The sequence below is a fragment of the Podarcis erhardii genome, assembly GCF_964252035.2.
Source record: "Podarcis erhardii genome assembly, chromosome: 1".
Lineage (NCBI taxonomy): Eukaryota > Metazoa > Chordata > Lepidosauria > Squamata > Lacertidae > Podarcis > Podarcis erhardii.
In genome coordinates, this window is record NC_138497.1 from 15581947 (window position 1) to 15603967 (window position 22021).

At 42.9% G+C, this 22021-nt stretch overlaps 1 protein-coding gene across 6 annotated transcripts in view; it reads left to right on the forward strand.

Annotated features, from left to right (window-relative positions):
• Positions 1–21795, forward strand: part of CDC42BPB (CDC42 binding protein kinase beta) — a 95994-nt gene extending 74199 nt beyond the window's left edge. For 4 of the 6 annotated variants that reach the window (XM_081857930.1, XM_081857933.1, XM_081857932.1 and 1 more), the window contains 11 exons: positions 476–557; positions 3184–3400; positions 4339–4401; positions 7635–8231; positions 12132–12229; positions 12342–12426; positions 12945–13065; positions 13232–13349; positions 15808–15913; positions 15998–16068; positions 19814–21795. In XM_081857930.1, coding sequence (XP_081714056.1) covers positions 476–557; positions 3184–3400; positions 4339–4401; positions 7635–8231; positions 12132–12229; positions 12342–12426; positions 12945–13065; positions 13232–13349; positions 15808–15913; positions 15998–16068; positions 19814–19945 — 1690 coding nt within the window. In that variant the 3' untranslated portion in view covers positions 19946–21795. The remainder of the gene's footprint in view (positions 1–475; positions 558–3183; positions 3401–4338; positions 4402–7634; positions 8232–12131; positions 12230–12341; positions 12427–12944; positions 13066–13231; positions 13350–15807; positions 15914–15997; positions 16069–19813) is intronic. The other 2 variants (XM_081857931.1, XM_081857935.1) reach the window with 1 other exon arrangement.
• The last annotated feature ends 226 nt before the right edge of the window (positions 21796–22021 follow it).

Below are 22021 nucleotides of genomic sequence, written 5' to 3' on the forward strand. Positions count from 1 at the left end.
GTTTGTATTGGTGTAGTCATTTTGGTGATAAACCCCATCCCCCCCCCCCCCCTTTGCATGGTAAATTTACGCGGGATTTTTTTTGGGGATACAATTAAGCAATCAGAAATTGGCATACAACCCCTTAATTTTCATCAAAATAGTGTACTGTGCTTTGTTATTTCAGGGAACGATTTGACAAAATGGCCATGTTGGTCTACAAAACGACGTTAGAGTGAGCCTTGATTTGCACATGTTGTTACTGTGTTCGTCTGTTCCCTCACCTGCTCTCCCTGCTAAAACCTAATGTTTTACCTTGTTGCTATAACTAGCTTATCTGTACCCAGGGTCTGCCTGAACTGCACAACCAAGTATTAACACCAGTTCATGTGTTAACGTCCTAGGGAAAGGAGGCCGACAGCTTTTGCTTTAGCTGTACTTTTAAATAAGTGTAAAATCCAACGCCAATGACTTGAATTATTTGGTTTCTTACCAGAGATGAAGATTTTTGTGTGAGCTCTGTCCTAGCATCGGATGTTATACATGCAACCCGCAAAGATATTCCTTGCATATTTAGGGTATGTTCAAATACGGCTTTTATTTTACTGCAACCTCTTATTCTCATACCTTGCTTCAGTGAATGACTGATAAATAGTTGTATTGTCTGTCCCTAGTATAAATCTCAGTTTTAAAATATCCATTTAACATGTAGGTAGAGGGACACTTCTTGAAGATTAATAAATTCGCTGTAACTGATCTGTGAAGGACAGGCTGTGTGTTTACAATTCAATTTTTATATGAATAATTTGTGTTTTCAGATACTAAAATTAAGTGCTCGTATCTGGCAAAAAAAAAAAAAAAAAAATGGGACGCTGCTGAAATATATTAAGGTGGTTTATGCTAGAGGTGGGCAACCTGCAGCGCCCTGCCCTAATTTCATATGAATGAAGGAGCACCAAGGGAGATGAAGAGAGTGAGAAGAGGAAAAAAGGGAGGGGTGGGAATGCTGAAATTAATGAAGCCATGGGAGGAAAGAGAATCCCTTTGAAAACAAGCATTTCAGACTTCTAGCAAAAGATACATGTTCCTTCCCCAGCAACCTTCTGGAAGAGGGGAGAGAAAAAGGGTGTCCCTGCTCATATTGGGCTCTGGCCATATCAACACCAGTATGTGGTCCCCAACAGATTACCCCTGAGGGAATGCAGAAAAAGATTTCCCACCCCTGGTTTGCACAACTCTACCATACACATGCATTAGACTAGGCTGTTGTCCTTGTCTAATAAATTAGCAGGGTGCATTGCCTAGTAGCAGGTAGGCGTCTAAACTAACTGTCCCTTCCTTGCAATTGTAATTTTTGACAACTGGCATATAAGGGCCACCTTTTTAAAGAGCAAATAAACAAAGAATTTTAAAAAGCGTATTAAAATATACACTGAAACAGAAGTCACCAGACCCTTCTATATAGTGAGAAGGTGGGGAGGGGTATTACTCAGGAGGGAAACCAGTAAGGAGAACACTTCAATCACAAGACAGAGAAACCAGTAGGAGAACACTTCAATCTCCCAGGACATTCTATACAAGATCTCAAAGTAGCTGTTCTATTACAAAGGAATTTCAGAAATAGACTGGAAAGAGAAGCTGCTGAATTGCAACTTATTACCAAACTTAAAACCATGGAGAGACCTGGTCTGAACAAAGACATTGGATTCTTATCTCATTATACATGACAAAGCCATTTTTCACCTTCTCACCCCTTGCTTTTTCCTGTAAGACCTATTGCAGTCGTTAAGAGTCGTCAACAGGCTCATCACAGCTATCTGCCAATCACCCATTCCCACCACCCTCCTGAGTAATACCCCTCCCCACCTTCTCACTATATAGAAGGGTCTGGTGACTTCTATTTCAGTGTATCTGAAGAAGTGTGCATGCACACGAAAGCTCATACCAAGAACTAACTTAGTTGGTCTTTAAGGTGCTACTGGAAGGAATTTTTTTATTCAAAACATCTGGAGGACCAACAGTTCCCCATCTCTGCTGTATGGGACTGCATCTCTTGTCATTAACGATTCCTATACATTGATTGAATGGACCTATACCTACATATACCTCCCTAGCAACAACTAGTTATCATAGGTACTACAGATGTTACCAACCTTTCATTTGTTTGCTTTGGGTCATAACACAGTTGGGACTTTCATACCTTTTTATAGTAAGCATGTTAGGGGTAATGTAAGTTGAACGATTAATGCAGGTGGCCATCGTGCCACCAGGCCTCATAATACATCCACGAAGAAGGAATTGTGGACATTTCTTGATCAGTATCCATAATCTCCAAGAGGCCCCTTGGAAATGTGCCTGTTTCAATAGCATTTTGTGCATTGTCCAGGCACTATTCATATTCTCCAGTCAGTATGCATAGTGTCAAGAAACATGCCTTTTTTACTGTTTCTCTTTCAGAAGTGTGCAGTCTGTTCCCCCAGCTGCTTTTGGCCCACTTCCTAATGTTCTGGGGAGCACAACATACCAGCCAAGCAGTGGAAATAAGGAATGAGGCTCTAGACAAAGATTAACATTTTTCTCCCAGCTGTTTCCCCAATCATATGAGCAAGCTGGTGTTATCATGTGACAGCAGTGGGGCTGGCCAAGCCCCACCTCTGAAGTGATTTGCCTGCTCCCGCCACCATCTTTTGAGCAGCAGATGCAACTTTGCCACTGCCTCTCCCCAGCCAGGATTTGGATTGCATTGCCAAGAAATGACACTGGCCCCATTGAATGTAAATTCTTGAGAATATTTCTAATGATCACATTTTAGATAGAAATGCAAGGTTGTGGGACAAGATAATGCACATCATCCCCCTAAACGTGCATCATGCTGAAAGTAATACAGTGTGGACAAACAACATCCACTTCACGAAATACTGTAAATGTGAGAATTTAGCTCAGCATTAAAATGGATTCTGCAAAGATTGCCAAATCATTGTACTAAGGGAAATGTTAGGAAGACGGAGGGTTTCACGAAACAGGATTTTACACATAAGACTTTAAGAGGAACTGGAAGGGCTTGTGTATATTGAAGTTGTCACTTTTACGAAGCCGTTGCGAGTGATGTATTTGCCACTTACTTTAGCCAATGTATTTCTCCGGCAATAGAGAGGCAGCAAATTTCACTTGAATATTTTCATCTTGCTTCCTCTTGCTGTCAAGGTGACAGCTTCTCTCTTAGGCTCGCCTTCAAAGACCTGCTCTCTGCTGATCCTAACAGAAAATGAGAACGAGAAGCGAAAGTGGGTTGGAATCCTAGAGGGGCTGCAATCTATTCTGCACAAAAATAAACTCAAAAACCAAGTTGTACATATTCCACAGGAAGCCTATGATAGCACACTTCCTCTCATTAAAGCCAGTTTAGCTGCTACTATTATAGGTATGTTGAATATAATGAGACATTTGAATGTTTGCTGTTACAGCTGCAGATGGAGCTAATGTGTTGCCTGTGCTGCCATCCTCGTGCATTTTTCCTCATCTGCATATGTGCCCAGAGAAGCTTAGTAGTGTGAAATTTACTAATTGATTTTTAAAAGCTAATTATGATTAACTCTGTTTGCAGTAGGCATCTGCAGTGCTTGAATGAATCGTCTTATTCTTATGCCCATTGCTTTTTGGCTTAAGGAAAAACAGCTAGCTCATACACTAATGATGCCTTAAAATGCAATTGTGCATATTTTCCCCACAGGCCTTCTCATTTGGGGGTATTATTTATTTTCATATTTATAGCCTGCCTCTTGGACAATGGGCCTCAGGGCAGCTACCAAAATTATCACAATGGCACCACATAAAAAAACAGTTTTGGAGCAATAAATAAGATGCAATATTAAGAGCAGCTTAAAACCATAGAGCGTATAGCTGTAGCAATGTAAATTGCCAGGCTGGTTAAAACAATAATCCTCTTCACCCTCTGAATGCTTGCTGGGATAGAAATTTCTTCCTTGCTTCAGAAAGTGAAGATGAGACCAGCCTAGTAAAGGGGGAGGGCACTGCTACAGAAAAAAGCCTTCTCCCCACCAATTTAAATTAGAGAAGGAATTTAGAGTAGAACATCCTCTAGTGACTTCTGTGTCCATGGAGTCTGGTACAGAAATGTTAGTTCCATTAGATAGACTGGCCACTGGAGATTTTAAAGGTTAGAATAATTTCTTTTCATTGGTGCCCAGAAATAAATTGGGGAGCCGGTACAGTTGTGAAGTCCCTCCAGCTCACTATCACTATCAAATGGGTCCCTTCCATTACAACAGCAGAAGCCCGCAATTTTCAAACCTGTTTATATTAATAGCGGTTTCCTCCCCCTCTCCCTACTACCATTAGATCGAGATAGAATAGCAATTGGTGCTGAAGAAGGCCTCTATGTTGTAGACGTGACCCGTGATGGTAAGTGAAGTTCTTTCTACAATCAGCTTTATTATTATTATTATTGAACCCCATCACTTAAAAGTTCCATTTTAAAGTTGGTTACACAGCAGTCCATCCTGTACAGAAAACTTGTTTATCAGACAAAAGCTGGTCACTCTCAGTTGCCTTTTTGGCAGAAGAGAATCTCATTGGTCATCTTACCACTGAAGGCAGGTAAGGACTGTTTGCAGTTCCCTATAGACACCTTAGAAGTCCCTTACAGTGCATTTCCAAACTCCCTAAATGCAAAGGCGCTCCTGCAGTACTAAGCATTCACATGCCCCTGGCAGCTGACACCCTAGAAGAATGATCATCCAGGGATTCCCCATACAGTTTGCACAGATGACCTTTCGGCTATGAAAGAGGGGCCAGAAAAGGTATCTACTATTTTGCCTCTTTCTGCACACTTCCATGCTCATGCTAGCACTGAAACCAAAATATGCAGGAGCGTAATACAGTTTAAGAATGTAACTGTGATCGACTCTAGTGCTAACACTGGGCATGTTTGCCATGCCGGGTTTCATTGCAAAAGTTTTAAAAGTTTGCAGACCTGCTTTATTGCTACATATTATAGCAAATAGAGCACACACACATATCACCCGGTGAAAGGGGAATGAAGTGGTGGTGATAAAGACTTTAATGGAGGCCTGCACCATGCCCATCAACACCTACTATATTTTGACCTGCCAGGTATTGCTCTCACACACCATTTTTGTAATCTCAGGCAGGCAGCAAAACCAGAAGATTTATTGAGCCCTTTGTGAAACCATAGATGTCAGCCGTATGTTGTTGTTTTTGTGAGTCACAAGTTGTCCAGGCCATCTCTGCTGAGTTCACCCAGCATTGATTGCTAGTGCCATGGAGTAAACATGACTTTTGAAAGCATGTTAAATGTCAGTGAAATTTGCGGGCTGTTTGCTCCATCTACACTCTTGATAGACTTGAGTAATTGGAAACAGGTACAATTTTCTCTGGGTTACAGGAATAATGATTCTTTTCTCTCACTTGGCTGTCTGAAGGCAGTGGTGATTTTCAGACAAATATTTCTCCTCTCATGCTCTCATTTATTACAGTAGAAGTGAAAAATCTTTATGGCTTGTCAACGACCTTTCAGAAAACTGACTATCTCAAGTGAATAACTAGTCTATAGACATCAGTATCTATTCTTCCCTGGTTAGAGGCAATTTTATTTTATTTTAATTTTATGGGTACATCTTGTGGCCATATTCTGCATGTCATTGTGACTCTCCTTATTCTAACAGTCTCATTAAATACTAGAATTAATTAGTGAGAGTGTGTTTATGTATGCACCTTGCATGCCCCTGAGGAAAATAATTGTATGATGCACCATGTTTTCTGGCAAACTAATGAATAGCAAAGTATAAACTCTTATCACATTTTTCTCTCTACCAAAGAAAAGTAGAATACTTTCCTGAGCCTCGCTCAAGAGAACCGTTCTGGCTTCTCTGCATGTGATTAAACTGAACAATAGCAGTGTCATGCTACTGCTGCTATGGAATTGTATAGGTTTGCTTCTGTTATCAAGGAAATGAGTTGTACAAAAAACAGAACCAGCAGAATGAAAGTTATGGCAGAATTTATAATGCTAGACAGAGAGAGTAAGAAAAACCAGAAAGTTACCTTATAGCTCAGTCACTGTGAAGAAGTGGCTATAATTTTGTTAGCTGTTAACAAAGGAAGATTTTATCAGTCCTTCTTGACTGATAAAAACTAACAGGGAGGGGACAGTTGGCTGGGCCGTGGAGGTGATTAATGCCTCCCTGCGAGTGGGTGGTCCCTCCTGCTTAAAGGCAGCAGTGATAAAACCACTCTTCAAGAAACTCCTCATGGATCTGGAAAATTTAAGTAACTACCAGCCAGTTGCCAATCTCCCCTTCTTGAGCAGAGATCAGGTGGTTGCAGATCCTGACCCAACTGTACTGACTGCTGATTAGTTTTTGGATCCAATTCAAAGTGCTGGTTTTGACCTATAAAGCTGTAAATGGCTTAGGACCTCAATACCTCAAGGACCAGCTCTCCCCCTATGAACTGACCTAGACTCTGCAATCATAATCTGGGGCCTTTATTTGTGTGCCTCCTGCACAAGGGGTCTGGAGGGTGTCAACACAAGAACAGGCCTTTTCTTCCGTGGCTCCCCATTTGGGGAATGCTCTTCCCAATGTTTGCATTACTAGAATATATGTTCAGAATGGTACAAATAGTTCAGACCTAAATTGCTGCATTTAGCTTTCATGGGATTCACTGACATTCACATTGCATCTGGCCAGTTTTAGTATTTCATATATTGTAATTGCAGAATATTTTATTTGAAGTAATGCTCAGTGTAATGTTGAACTCCATCCTATCTTTCAGTCTTCACTTTTTCTGCACTCAGTGTGTATGCCTGCTGTCAGACCCCTTCAACTGGGTCAAAGAATTATCTTTCTTCCCCGTTCTATTTGTTCATTAATAATGAAAAACCTTTCCTTTATAAAAAATGAGTTATTAATAGAATAATAACTTATGTGTGTTGACCTTTAAAATATAATGTAAAGTGCACTTGGCGTTTCCCTGGATATAAGAAAATAGGAAGGTTTTGTCTGTTGGCGCTGGGTACCTTAAAAATATGTTCATTCTACATCAGGGATGATTGATTGGAAGGCCACTAACTAATTTATGGTGGACAGCATAGTACTATGTTACCTACAAAAATACTGGATTGAATGGGCTAATCCAGAAAGGGAAATATAGGACCATTTGACACAGTTTGGTTATACCTTATTGTTAAAAGATGAGAGTATGTACCTCCTGCTTTGTATGTTTAAAACATACCAGTGGTCCATGGAAATTGCATTTTTTTTTAGAGGTCAAAATATTCTTTCTCTGTAATATTGCAATATTGGTGTACAGTTTTAAGGGAAAGTTGAGAGTGGGACTGGGTCAAAACTATGTCTTCCTACCATCAGCCTGCCATAACCCGTGGCCCTCCAAAAGTTGAGGACTAGAACACCCATCATCACTATCCATGGGCCATGCTACATGGAACTGGTGAGTGTTGTAGACCACAACATCCAGAGGGCATCAGATTGAGGAAGGCTGCTATCACTATGGAGATATGCATATATCCTAAGTAATTACATTGCTGACACTTAAAATGGCTCCGCCTATCTGCACTCCTATCACTTACTCACATTGACCTGTTGTTTTCACAGTGATCATCCGAGCTGCTGACTGCAAGAAGGTCTACCAGATAGAGCTGGCTCCCAAAGAGAAAATCATTATCCTTATCTGTGGCCGGAATCATCACGTTCACTTGTATCCCTGGTCCTCTCTGGATGGATCTGAAGGCAGTCTTGATGTTAAGCTTCCTGAAACTAAAGGCTGCCAGTTCATTACAACTGGGACACTGAAGAAGAGCTCTTCAACAAGTTTGTTTGTGGCAGTCAAACGGCAGGTTCTGTGCTATGAAATTCATAGGACTAAACCTTTCCATAAAAAGTTCAGTGAAATCCAGGCACCTGGCAGCATACAGTGGATGACAGTGTTCAAAGACAGGCTTTGTGTTGGCTACCCATCTGGTTTCTCTCTGTTGAACATCCAGGGTGATGGACAATCTATAAACCTGGTAAATTCCAATGACCCATCGCTTGCATTCCTCTCACAACAGCCTCTTGATGCCCTTTGTGCTGTGGAGCTCAGCAATGAGGAATACCTGCTTTGCTTCAGCCTTTTGGGAGTATACGTTGATGCGCAAGGTCGAAGGTCACGCATGCAAGAGCTAATGTGGCCTGCAACTCCTGCTGCCTGTAGTATGTATATGTTTTTTTCTGTTGCTGCTTCACTTGTCTGAAAAATAATTGGCAAATAACTGTTTTAACCATCATAGTTTTAAATCGCGCTATACCACCATTGTTTTTGATGGACCTATACATGTTGAATAGGGCTTTCAGTGCCTACTAATTATGACAGCTAAGTGAAGGCTGTATTGCTCTACATACCAGCTGCTAGGTGGCTGGGTGAGAGGAAACCTTCATTACCGGCCAGTTCCCAATCTCCTCTTCTTGGGCAAGGTTCTTAAGCAGGTGTTCACAGACCAAATCCAGGTGCTCTTGGAGGAAACTGATTTTCTAGATTCATTTCAGTGGGGGGTTTAGGCCTGGTTTTGGCGCAGAAACTGCTTTGGTTGCCCTGTGTGATGACCTGTGTCAGAAGAGAGATAGGAAATGTGGCCCCGTTAATTCTCCTCGACCTCTCAGTGGCTTTTAATACCACTGAGAGGGGTGGATGGCACTGCTTTGTGGTCCTTCTTTTATGGTCATTTCCAGAGGGTGATGCTTGGGAAGTTCTCCTCAGCCATGTGGAGCCTTCAATTTCATTCCCCGGCTGTTTGGCATCAAAATAAAACTTCTGAGTGGGGTCATCTGGAGTTTTGGAGTACATTGTCAGTAATATGTATGTTGTCTGTCTGTCTGTTTGTGGGTCATTTTGGGTTGCTCTTGGCACAATAAAGCAACTAACAAATTTAATTATTAATTAATTCCGTAATAGCAATGTAAATTCCACCACTTTGCTTTACCTCATTTTTGTTAGTTTCGTAATGATAATTCTGCTCATGAGCTTTTAGCTTTTAGGTGAGTACAAAAGACAGGTTACCCTATACAGTGGTTTCTTGGGTTACAAACACTTCGGGTTACAAACACTTCGGGTTACAAACACTTCGGGTTACAGACTCCACTAACCCGGAAGTAGTACCTCAGGTTAAGAACTTTACCCCAGGATGAAAATAGAAATCGCGTGGCCACAGCAGGAGGCCCCATTAACTAAAGTGGTCCCTCAGGTTAAGAATGGTTTCAGGTTAAGAATGGACCTCCAGAATGAATTAAGTTTGTAACCAGAGGTACCACTGTATTAATCTTTAAAATACAGAAAGCTTCCATCTACTTTTCTTCACATCCTCCTTGTAGATCATTTCCTTATATCAGAGTATAGCAATCAGACTTCATGATTTGACATGTTATAAAACACAAACAACCTTCAATATAAGTTGGTAATAATTGTGTTCCACTTGCACTGTCCAAGCTTCTCCTTGGTTTAGCTGCAAAGCCAATGACAAGAAAAGGGCCAGGGCCAGATTCTGTGCTTCCAATACATGGGCTTTAACAAGCTAGAGCAAAATGCTTTTCTGTGAGATGGGCAGTTGGAATAGGTGGTTGCTCTTAAGTTCTGACAATCAGACATACTGCCTCTTGTCCTAGTAAAGGCTTAATTGTAAGATATGAGCCACCTCCTAAAACATGTACTTCTCATGTTGATAACCAGTAGTTTAGTGTGTAAATGTGTACTCCCTAAAAAATCTGACTGACCTTTTCAAATGTCTTGTTCTAAAAGGCAGATTGTTAACCCATCTTCTCCTAATCACTATACTGTGTGAATGTGTACCCTGTTGTGTTGATAGTGCTAGTGCACAGAGGGGGTACTCCCTGACCTCCCACATTTTTGCAAACCTTTGTTAGCCTTGTCCGTGGACCTTTTTTATGGCATGCTTAGTCCTGTCTGGGCTTGTTCTCTTGCCATTTGCTTGCCCTCCCAGCTGCGATCTGGGAAAGAAAGCGGAAGTTATTCGGGGGGGGGGGGATGAAACATTGAAACGTTTAAGAAATGTCAGCAAAATCAAAGAGTGGCTTAGACTTGCCACGTCTTTTCCTTTTTCTCCCTTAAAAAAACAGCACCACCTGAGTCTTCTGTGCTTTAAGCAGCTGTATGGTAAACATAGCTGCAGCAGCTATACCTTTTCCAATAATGAGAAATACTTCAACTGGTGCACATCTCATTCATTCAACGATTTAAGGCACAGGAGCTTGTCCTTAACAAAAGTGCCATCCCTGCAGTAACTGCTAGCTGTGATGGTTCCAGCTGGAGGCGGGGGGGGGGGGAATAGGAGAGCTGTTGCTATCAGGCGCTCCATTTTGAAAGACCATTGGTAAAGACCATTGCACAGTAGAACTATGGGGGAGGGCTCTTTTTCACGAGGGACCCAACCACGCGTTGGGAGAAATGGTCTGCTGTGTTTCCTCTGAATCACTTCTGAAAGGGGTTTTCTTGTATAGGCAACTTCCTATGACCATAGCACACCACACTTCCCTTTGGGGAAACCCCATAGCTTCTGGAGTTCACCTCATCCTCATTCAGAGACTGAGTGCAATGTCCTTTCTATTCCCCTCACTACCAGGTGCAGCAGAAGAGATTATGCCACACTCCTCCTCCTCCTCGCTTCTCCCCCCCCCTTTTCTTTCTTCCAGAGCAGTTGGAAATTCTGTTTAAACTTTATGACATACCCAGAATGCCTTCCTCTGATGAAGGTCCCCCTTGACCCTTCCTTGGAGCAAGGCATGGCAGAGGGGCTGAGGCGGAGAGCCCAGGGGGTGCCCTTTCGCTTTCCCTTAGTTTGCCTCTTGGAAGTGACAGCCCTGCCCACATCTTTCCTTATTCCTCTGTATTTACGCAGATAATCTTGCCAGTGGAATAGGTATTTCTGCCTTGCTACCGTGTAAAAGGACTTGTCAGTCTTGTTCTTCTTTGCAGGTGTCTTTTATACAGCAGAAAGCAAGTCAAATGCATCTCCCAGAAAGTGTGTCGTAGCCAGCTGGGGTTTGGAAGCCGTAAATCAAAACACCTACTCAGGCAAAGGGCTGTATTTTCCCTAAAAGGCAGAAATGAAGGCGTGTAGCATAGCTAGCTCTGTGTACCTCTAACTGATTTTTTTTACATATTTTTCTCGTTCTAGATATGTTGCTAGACATATCTAGCACTATGCCTTTAAAAGCACCTTCTGAAGCAATCTTGGCTTTCCTGTAGCCTTCCAGTCTCTCTCGGAAAAATAAGTCTCTCCTCCCATCTTCAAAGAATTAACCCTTTGAAGGCCTAGCTGGTAGATAGCAGGGTGGATTGTTAGGCTGGACCTGGGAGAAATCTTCCAGCCTCCGTTTTCTGTCTTTAAATGGGAAGGGTGACCTGCCTTGCAGGCTGGTGGAGAGGGGCTATTGGAAAGGACCCTGCAGATTTAAACTGCTGATGATCTATAATGAAATACTTGCAACAAAATTGCTTGCTCCAGAGAGGCCTGATCTACAACCTACTTCACGACCTTTTTTCTGTATGGTCTGTGGCAACAGAGGAAAGGCCTTTCGCAGCACTGGTCCCCCAACTATTGTATATAGTATAGCCACATTGCTATCTTTTTTGTGCCCCCTTAAAAAAAATTGTCCACCTGCTCATTTTTTGTGCATTTTTTATTATTGTCATTGATGGTTTTATCTATTTTGTCATTGTATTTGTGTTGCAATATAACTGATGGCACACTGTGCTGAAAATCTATATAGAATGATGGGAGGTATAAAAAGGGTTTCAAATAGACAAATACCTAGATATGAATCTGTCTAGGCTGTACCAATGCAGGATGGGAGGGGGAGGGTGTTCTCATGATGGAATGCTCCCTTTACAATAAATCTTGCCCACACAAAAGGCTAAATGTCAGGAAGAAGAGTTCTTAATATGCTGACTGCCAGAATCAATGCCTTTTCATTTACTTATATCAGCGAGAACTAGACCTGAGAGATGGCTTGAGAAACGGTAACAGTTGAAATAATGATGGTGCTCAGTTTTATCTCAGAAGTATGCAGCCATAACCAGCTTTCCTATTTTCTCTCTAGGCTGCAGTCCATTCTATTTAACGGTCTACAGTGAATACGGTGTTGATGTATTTAATGTCAGCACCATGGAATGGGTTCAGACTATCGGCTTAAGAAAGGTAAGTAGCTTGCCCGTACTGTAAAACACAGTGCCTTATTCGTTTACTGCAAACTTCTTGGCAGTGTGTTGAGGATGAATTTTAAGCTTCCCTTACTTTGTCTCCATAACAGATCAGACCCCTAAATGTGATGGGCACACTGAATCTCCTTAACTGTGAACCTCCTCGACTGATCTATTTCAAGAACAAGTTTTCAGGTTAGTGCGTTCGGTCGGGGTGGGGTGGGGACATACAAAGGAAAAGGGATAAAGAAGAGTGGTTGTAATGTGTTTGTGATGCAAGGAAGGCAAGTAGAGTCTGTGTAAAATTACAGCCATGTGTAAAAAATTACAGAGGCAGCCATGGGTGGCTAGCCTCCTTCGCCCCAAGGGCCACATTCAGCCTCGGCCTGCCCTCTAGGGGCTGCATGCAGGTAGTGGATGTGGTTAGCCCACACTCCCCACATGTGTGCATGCAGGGCACAACTCTGTAGATCAGATAAGAGAGAGCTGTAACCCTGCCTCACTCAGCAAAGAATCCACCTGATGCTTTGTAAATTCCTAGGTTCCTCTGCAAAAAGAGCTTAAGGATTCCACAAAGGTCTCCTGCATGAGTCTCCTTCACTGCAGCAGGGCTTGTACAGACCTTCTGCCTAACCTGCCTCAGGGCTGTTCTGTTGTGAGGATATACTAAAGAGGGGAAGAACCCGTATAAGCTGCATTATGTCTTGTTACAGCAGGAGCCGCCCTTAGCGTGCCGGAGACATCCGACAACAGCAAGAAGCAAATGCTTCGCACCAGAAGCAAGAGAAGATTTGTCTTTAAAGTCCCCGAAGAAGAAAGAATACAACAAAGAAGGTGTGGCTTTACTTTTTTTCTTCTCTCTCTCTCTCTCTCTCTCTCTCTCTCTCTCTCTCTCTCTCTCACACACACACACACACACACACACACACACACACCGCAATTGGTGGTAAAGGAGACTCTACTTTTGCAAACCCATCATTTAATGTCTTTGTTGGTTTAGGGAGATGCTCCGAGACCCTGAACTCCGATCCAAAATGATTTCCAATCCGACCAATTTCAACCACGTGGCTCATATGGGACCAGGAGATGGGATGCAAGTGCTCATGGATCTCCCTCTGGTAAAACTTCTTGTTCCTAGGGAAAGCAGATAGGCAGGCCTATGCTCAGCCACAACCCGCAAATCTTGGGAACAAGCTGGCAGAAGAACTTTATAGCTGGAGCAGAACGGCTGTTCATTTTCTAAGGGGCAGCTGCAATGTTTAATCAGGGCTAATATATGTCTTGGAAGGGATCAGGAGGAGGCCTTAGCCATGCCTGCTCTCTCCCTACTTTTCTTCGGCTCGCTTCACTGTAGAGTGATGCGAATGACAGGATAGTTATTCAGTTGTAGGATGTCTTCTAACCCTGGGAAATCAAACTCCCTTTTAAAAGGGGTTGTATCTCCTAGGAACCCCCCTGGTCTTTCCATAGTGAGAGGAGCAAGCATGCCAGCCCAACCCCTGCGACAAATCTTATCCAGGAGGGGAAGGGGAGGGGAGGCAGATGCCTGAGCAGGCTGTGTGAAAACTCTCTTTGAGAATGCCAGCACACACACACGGCACTGAAAGTAAGCAGGCATCACTGCCAAGAGTGCAATAGTGTTTTCTAAATAACTATTCTCTCCTCCTTCCTTTTTCTTGTTTGTCTTGTCTAAAATAACAGAACGAATTTCCTTCCCCTTCACTCTCCCGACATTCTGCTCTGATATCACCTCCAACAGGCTTTGAGCACGTCTATCACATGAGCCCTATCTCTGCTGAAATCTTTCTCCAGAGTGACCATTCTTCCTCACTGCTTTCCTCCTCTTCCTGTCCCTCCTCTGCTTCTGTAGCAAGGGTAGGAGCAGCTCTTTAGGAACTGGATGGTGACGGTGGGCATTATGCCTCTCTGCCAACATTAAAGAAAAGTTGGGAGGGGGCACTAGCAGTTTGCAGGGAATTACTAACCTGTGTGTATATATATATATATATATATATATATATATATATATATATATATATATGCAGGTTTTGGTGTCCTCGGGTGTCTTCCCGTGTAAAAGTTGGGGTGTCTAGGCGACGTTTCGACGAGGTCTCACTCGTCATCTTCAGGCTGGTGCTTTCGGCTTCTTGTTACTGGAACAGAGCAGGATCTCAGTGTTTGAGTTCCTATAAATACTGTAGAGGGGGTGTGGTGTATAGCCTCCAATGTTCTGGGCAGAGAGGAAGTTCCCAGGTTAGTGTGCCTTTTCTTCTTTTGTTCCTTAATTACTTGAGAGATATCTTGAGTGATTTCTTGAGTGATATCCTGAGTACCACTTAGGTGGGTCATTAGGTGTGGATTAGTTGTTAAAGTCTTTGTGTCTTGACCTCTTGAACTTTGTGAAGAGTTTTCCTGAGAAGATGGCTGTACTGTACTTAGTTGTGCTCTGGCTTGGCTTCGTGTATAGGGGCGAGCTGTGGTTCTGTGGCTTGTGTCAGCCTGACTTGTGTATACACGAAGCCAAGCCAGAGCACAACTAAGTACAGTACAGCCATCTTCTCAGGAAAACTCTTCACAAAGTTCAAGAGGTCAAGACACAAAGACTTTAACAACTAATCCACACCTAATGACCCACCTAAGTGGTACTCAGGATATCACTCAAGAAATCACTCAAGATATCTCTCAAGTAATTAAGGAACAAAAGAAGAAAAGGCACACTAACCTGGGAACTTCCTCTCTGCCCAGAACATTGGAGGCTATACACCACACCCCCTCTACAGTATTTATAGGAACTCAAACACTGAGATCCTGCTCTGTTCCAGTAACAAGAAGCCGAAAGCACCAGCCTGAAGATGACGAGTGAGACCTCGTCGAAACGTCGCCTAGACACCCCAACTTTTACACGGGAAGACACCCGAGGACACCAAAACCTGCATTCCTGTACCCGTGAAAATCTACGAAAGCATATATATATATATATACACACACACAAACTAGTGCTTGCTGCTCTGAATCCTACACTCGAGTTAGCAGGTTGTCCTGCTAAACCCCTACACAGACTAGATTATGGTCCTTCCAACAGCAGGTGGCAAAGGGAAAGCTCACTGGAGAATGCTTTGAAAGCAGTATTTACTGTTCCAGGTGTCAAATATACCATAGCTCAAAAACAATTTTCATATGTTTGTAATTGGAAAAAACCTTGAGGCACGATCTGCAGTCAAACTCCATTCTTTTCTTTTACACAGTCTGGTTTACTGGTGAGTTCTGTTATCCTGCCTCCAGCACTTGGAAGGAACTTAGACTGATGACTCAGTTTTGTTTCGCTTGCTTTTTGGGAGGCGGGGGGGGGGAGAGGGATAAATTGCCCCCTTGTCGGTTATTTGAATGATGTGTCTTTGTGTTAAATGGCCCTCTTTAGCAAGCGAAGCTTAGATTGTAAAAAATACCACCATACAATAGCTCTGAAAGCAGTATTCCTTCAGTGTTTTAAAAAAACTCTGCTAAATGTTTCACTGAAAAAGAAAATAACGTTGAAAGTGTCTTGTCTAATTGTCTGTGGCTACATTTCTGCTGCAGAGTGTCTTACCTCCTTCACAAGATGAAAAGGCTTGTCCTCCCACCACCAACATTTCACGCCAAGCACCTCAGAGAAACAAAAGCTACATTTCGTGGCCATCTTCAGGTAACAGTAGAAATGGATCTATTTATAACCTGCAGTTTTGTAAACCTATCGGAGTGGAGAGTCTCAAACATATTTGCTTTGCAGGTGGCAGTGACCTAGGAGCAGCTATGCCCTTGAGGAGTATGTCTGATCCAGACCAGGAGTTTGACAAAGAGGTGAGATCTATCTGTAGACATCCTTTGGTTTCCTCATATTGGTGCATAGCTCTCTATGCAGTCTGGAAAAGAGCCTTCTACGTAAACAGCAGCTGTTTGGTTGTTTGTGTATATCTCAAGTGCCAGATCTCAGGTTTCATAGACCTTCAGGAATCTTGATTCTAGAAGACTCCTTCACTACAAAATACTAGGGAGAAATGTCTTGAAAGCTCTGATTCCCAAGAAACACATGCTCAAACACTTTGTGGGTGTCTTAGCAACATTTATAACTGAGGATCCAAAATAGGTGATAAGCTTTAGAACAGTGTTTCCCAAACTTAGGTCTCCAGCTGTTTTTGGACTACAACTCCCATCATCCCTAGCTAGCAGAGGATGGGAACTGTAGTTCAAAAATAGCTGGAGACCCAAGTTTTGCAAGCCCTGCTTTAGAAGAACACAGCCTGGATTCCTTATCCGAGCACTCTTGCCAGCAAGTTGTTCTGCCACCTTGCATAAACTTTTAGCAACATTCCTGGAGTATTAGAGAGGTTATCAAACAGTACCAACTGCATTTTTGAAATTGGTTCCTAATTCATCGAAACCCAGGAGCTGCCACGGCTGATTTTAATGACATGTACAAGGAACATAAAAGGTTGCCTTGTACTGACTGAGACCATTGGCTAATCTGCTCTATATCACCTGCACTCATTGGCAGTAGCTCTCCAGGATTCAGTCAAGTTTTTCCAAGCCCTGCTTGGAGTTGCCAAGGATTGAACCTGGGACCTTCTGCATGCAAAGTGTGTGTTCTACCCTTAGCTACAGCCCTTTCTAATCAAAGGAAAACAATTTTCCCAGTGGAAGATGTCTCTGAGACTGACATCAGGAGCAAACATAGCCATGCACTGGTTTCCTAATTTGTGGGTTCGCACAAATGCTTTCCTTCCATCTCTTGCAAAATTATTTTTGCAGTTGTATCATAGAATGCTAATACAGCAGTCGCTGGATGGCTGGACCTTTTTAAGAAGCCTGCAGCTTTTAAATCTGTTCTTCTCCTTCTCCTCCTCCTCCGATACCCTCTAGCGCTGTTAGCAGTGGCAGTGACGAGGCTGTTTTATGAATATGTAGTGATTGTAGCCTCTTTGTTAGTGAAGGAGCCATTGGGGACTAAAGTAACGGCCAATAGTAAACAAAATTTAAGGTAGTATATTTATATGTCAGTTTTCAACTGTAGTCATGAAAGTGCTTTATAGTATTTATAAAATGCAGGGTACGCCACAAATGTCATGCTCAAAGCAAAACAGACAGGCTGGAGCAGGAGCTGGCATCTTATGTTCCAGTTTGCCCATGGCGGACGAGGCAGTCCAGTTGCATCAGGCTCTGAGGGTCATGTTTGTCATCTGCTTCCCTCACCCTCCTATTCCTTCCCACCTGTTCCTTCCATTAATGGAGGCGCTTCCAGTTTTGAGAGAGGTGGAATAAAAAAGACCTTTAAATATACAATAGTGCCTGGTGGGTGTCATGGGGGAAAGAAGCATGTGTCGGGAAGGTGCATATGAAAGGGTGAAAGTGAGCTTCAAAGCATCTACTAAAAACTCCCCAAATATCTGTTGACCCTTGCCACTTTCCTACTGAATACTGCACTAGAGAGAGCCGCATTTGTGGAAAGATCCAGCACCCTTTGGGCTGTGGGCTGTCACTGGTGTGTGGTTGTTGTTTTTTTAAATTTCTGCCATCTGCACCTTGGGTCAGCATTCTGTTGATTTTGCCCCATGAGGACTGCAGAAACCACACGGCTGCAGACTCCATCCTGGCGACCCAAATAAGAGGCAAAGCTTGCAGCTGCAGCCCTAAGAATTGCCCAGCAGGTTGCCATAAGTGTCAGGTTTTGAGGTGGCATTTTCAGTTTATCCTTACAATAGTTAAGATCAGAGCATGTGAGCTATTGCCTGTATATCAACATTGTGTTGTGAAACTCGGGGTCATTTTGCTTGGTGGCTCCTTGCCTTGCCACAGCTCTCCCTTAACAGATCTTGCCTAAATGATTGTCTGAAGTTGCTGTTTACACCCACAGCAAAACCTTGCTGATGGTATCTCTCAGTGATAACGCCTTTTAATCTGTTGGCTAAATATAAATTCTTCTTCCCCCAATTAAATGGGCTGGCGCAGCAACAGTTCTGCTGTACTTTGCAAAGAGCTAACTGCATTCCAAAATGCTGGGAAAATGTCCAAGCAAATGGCTGAAGTGAAAAGGGAAGGGCTACACCACAGAGCCATCAGCAACAAATCTAGAAAATAACACTGGCTGGATAAGCGCAACTGACTGTCCAGTGAATTCCTCATTTTGGGCTGCCATTTGTGTCTTCCCTGACACCATTTGCAGTCAGAAACCTTCAGTTTCTTTTTTCTTTTTCTTTTCTTTTCTTTTCTTTTCTTTTTCATTTTCTTTTTCTTTTTTCTTTCTTTCTTTTTTTTTCTTTTTTTTTTTCCTGTTAGGGACATAACATAAATAACCGGTGGACAAATTCATCTGCTGTTTTACATAACGGTCTTTGCCCCTGCTTTTCCAAGCTACTCACTACTCACAACCGAGTGATCCTTTCCCCTATCTGGGGTTTGTGGTGGTGGGGTGTTGCTGTTGTTGCTTTTAATGTAAAACAGCCATCCAAGGCTGCTGTCAGGAGCAGGAAGAGAGATGGATACACTGCCTTTAATATTGTCCAATCCTGCCCCACTCCTTTCCCACCTGTGGGGGTGAATGTATGCCCATTATGTTTTCTCCCTGTGGATGAAAGAGGTGCTGCTATGCCCCCCCCCAGAGAGAGAGGGAGAGAGAGAGAGAGAGAGAGAGAGAGAGAGAGAGAGACTAATCGGAGTTCCATAACAAGCTGAGACCCAAACTACATTTGCTGCTTATCACATTCATGGCTTGGACCCCGAGAGAAGTTCAAACAACAGAAGGAAGGCTTCTCATCCTCTCCTCTCCTCTCCAGCAATCTGTGACCCTTGAGAAGCCTCTCTGGAAGCATCAGGGCACCATCCTGAACAACGTGGGATGGAGTTCTGGGGGAGAAAGAGACAGGAAACTTTCCTTCCATGAGCTTAGGATTTGTCTTAGGTTCCAAGCCTGCCTTTTTAATTGACTTTGCCTCAAACCTTTCTAAAGTAGGAAGGCTGCAGCATAAAGCACAGAAGGATCTATGGAGGGTGTTTGTGCTGAACACTCCTCACCCCGCCGTTTCTCTTTCCCTCTGCAGCCGCTTCCTAGGACACTTTTCCTCCCATTTTGGCTTCATGTTTATCAAGACAGCAGGCTGGATGCTCTCTGTGCAAGGACTTGGGAAATGATGAGCTCTGTCTTCTGACTGAAGATGGTAGAGACGGGCTAGTCTTTCAAAGCTCTCCTCAGGTTGGGTTGAGGGTCCCCTGCCCTCAAATCCAGAAACTCTGGGAAATTTCCCCCAAGACCATCTAAATGGCTCAGAAGATTTGCTCTCGGACAGCCCCTGAGAACACCACACTTGGCAGGCCTTCCACAATAGGACTATGCTGAGAAGACAGGCTTTCTTTTCATCCTTCCTCCTCTTCCTGTTTCTCCCTTCCCTCTTATCACACTGTCAGCCAGTTGTCCACACTAATAGGTGCAATTTGGGCCCAGGTCTTTCGGGAGCTCTTGCTGCACTGCCTCTGTCTCCCATCAGAAGCATCCTAATGGTTTCAGGCGCTTGACATGCAGTATTTCCCCCCCCCTTCTTTTTTTTTTTTGCAGCCTGACTCAGATTCTACCAAACACTCGACTCCTTCCAACAGCTCGAACCCAAGCGGGCCCCCAAGTCCCAACTCCCCACATAGGAATCAGCTGACGCTAGACGGGTTGGACCAGTCGACCTGTGATGCATAACACTACGGCTCCCCCCTCCCTCCCCAAATCCTGTTCAGGACCATCGGCATCAGGAGCAGCTACTCCACCGAGTATTCAAGAGCAGGAGGCCCGTCTCCAGCAACTGTGCCAAGACTTGATACTGAATTTCTAGTGTTTCACAAAAGTAAATTCTATAGTTAGAGGTCTAGATTTGGGAGAATAAAAAAAAGGAGGAGCGAGTTCTTTATTACGACACGGATCAAGTTGTTACTGTTTTTTATGCAAAACTGTTTGTTCTTAACCCTATGGTGGATCAATTTCTGCACAGACGTGATATTAATGTGACATACACTACAGGCTTTTGGTAAACAGTCTTCATATTTAAGTTGGAAAGAAAATAGAGAAGAGTCGCTGGTAGTTGTTTTTTTTACTACAGTGCGGTGTCAGGAATATTTTTCTATAGGATGATGTAATGTCTCGTTAACAGGAAATCCTTTTAGGGGGGGGGAAATGGTCCTTTTGAGTGTGAAGTAAAAAGCAGGCTATAAAAGCAGGCTAGTTGCATCCTTGGCTAAATATATTCTAAATATATTCTGGTTGTGTGTTTTTTCAAGTTTTAGGAGAATGATAGGAAGCTGTAGGGCCATTCCCAGCATCAGTAGAAATATGTCAGGAACTTCAAAACCGAGGTTCTAGTTTGTGGCCTTTTAACTTATTTAGCCATTACATACATTCTCAGCTTTGTAAATGTCCTTCTCCCAACTTTTTAGTCATGTACATAAAACTATTGCCGGTAACATTTTATCCTTACCCTGCTTTTTTAGACCTCTTCAGTTCATCATTAGCCGGGGCAGGGCTTTAAAAAAAAAGATGAAAAGAAAAAAAGACTGCTGTGAAACAGGTTTTACTTTGCTTTTCCTGCTACCACCTTCGCGGACATTCTTGTAATTCCTCTTTTTGTTTTGCTTTTGTTCCAGTGTTAAAGATACACTACATTAAGATAAAATAAAATAAAATACGCTAGGGAGCGTTCTCTTGGGATCGCTCCCTTGAAGGCTGCTTATGCAAAGGGATTGTGTAGTAGTACTTAAACCATCGGTCTATCTTGATTGGTAACCAAAGTGGAAACGTTGAAGGATGTGTATATGAGGGTGCCTCATCTTCTCCCCACCACCACCTTCCCCAGTTCATTGTATCCTCGCCTGCATGAAGACCCCATGATTGCTAATCAAAAGTATTGATCATGTAGAGAAAAAAGGAAAAATGCACAGCACACTCCTGTATATTTTGCTACGGCCCATGTGCAGCGGTGACATATTGCGTGTATATTTAATCTCATGCTTCCATGTATTATACATTTAGTAATTTTCCCTCTTCCCCACCTCCACCTCTCCACACCCCCTTCCCGGGGGGCGGGGGAATTGTGATCATGTTTCATTTAAAAATGCGTGTGTAATTAATTCTGTGGCTGGCATATCCAGTTTGTCATTGTCACATTAGTGTGCCTTCTGTGCCAATTTGATGACAGTTGGATGTCAATTGTTTAAAAAAAAAAAAAATCTGGTTTCTATGGGCTAATGCTATACCAATGGCTAATACTCTTTCCTGAAACACTGTATAGGACATGCACTTATCCCTAGTTTTAAATCAAGTGGCTCTAGTCAACATTTAATCCTGTTACGTTAAGTGTTTGACAATACTTGCTCTTTTCTCAGACTCTTGATCAATGAAGCTCAATTTGAGCTGGACACTACTGCTTTTGGGGTTTTCTGGTTTTTACACCTTTTTTTTTAAATGTAAGTCTGAAGTCTTTGTAATTATTGAATTGTGAGAACATTTTTGAACAATTTACTTGTCAATAAAGCAGAAGAGGAAGGTTTTAAAAAGTACCCGGAGCTCCTGTCTTCCTTCTCTGGACAAGCATGCATTGGCCTCTCATACCTGTCTGGTTCATTTGAAAGTCACCAGGACATGATTTGAAAGGGGAAGAACAACCCTGTGTTCTGTGTTTCACCTTCAGCCAACTAAATACGCAACCTCGATACAAACAGCAACTCTTAAGTGGTCTTCTGAGGACGAGAAATGTATCAGCACCTGAAGTTGCTTCCTGCAGCT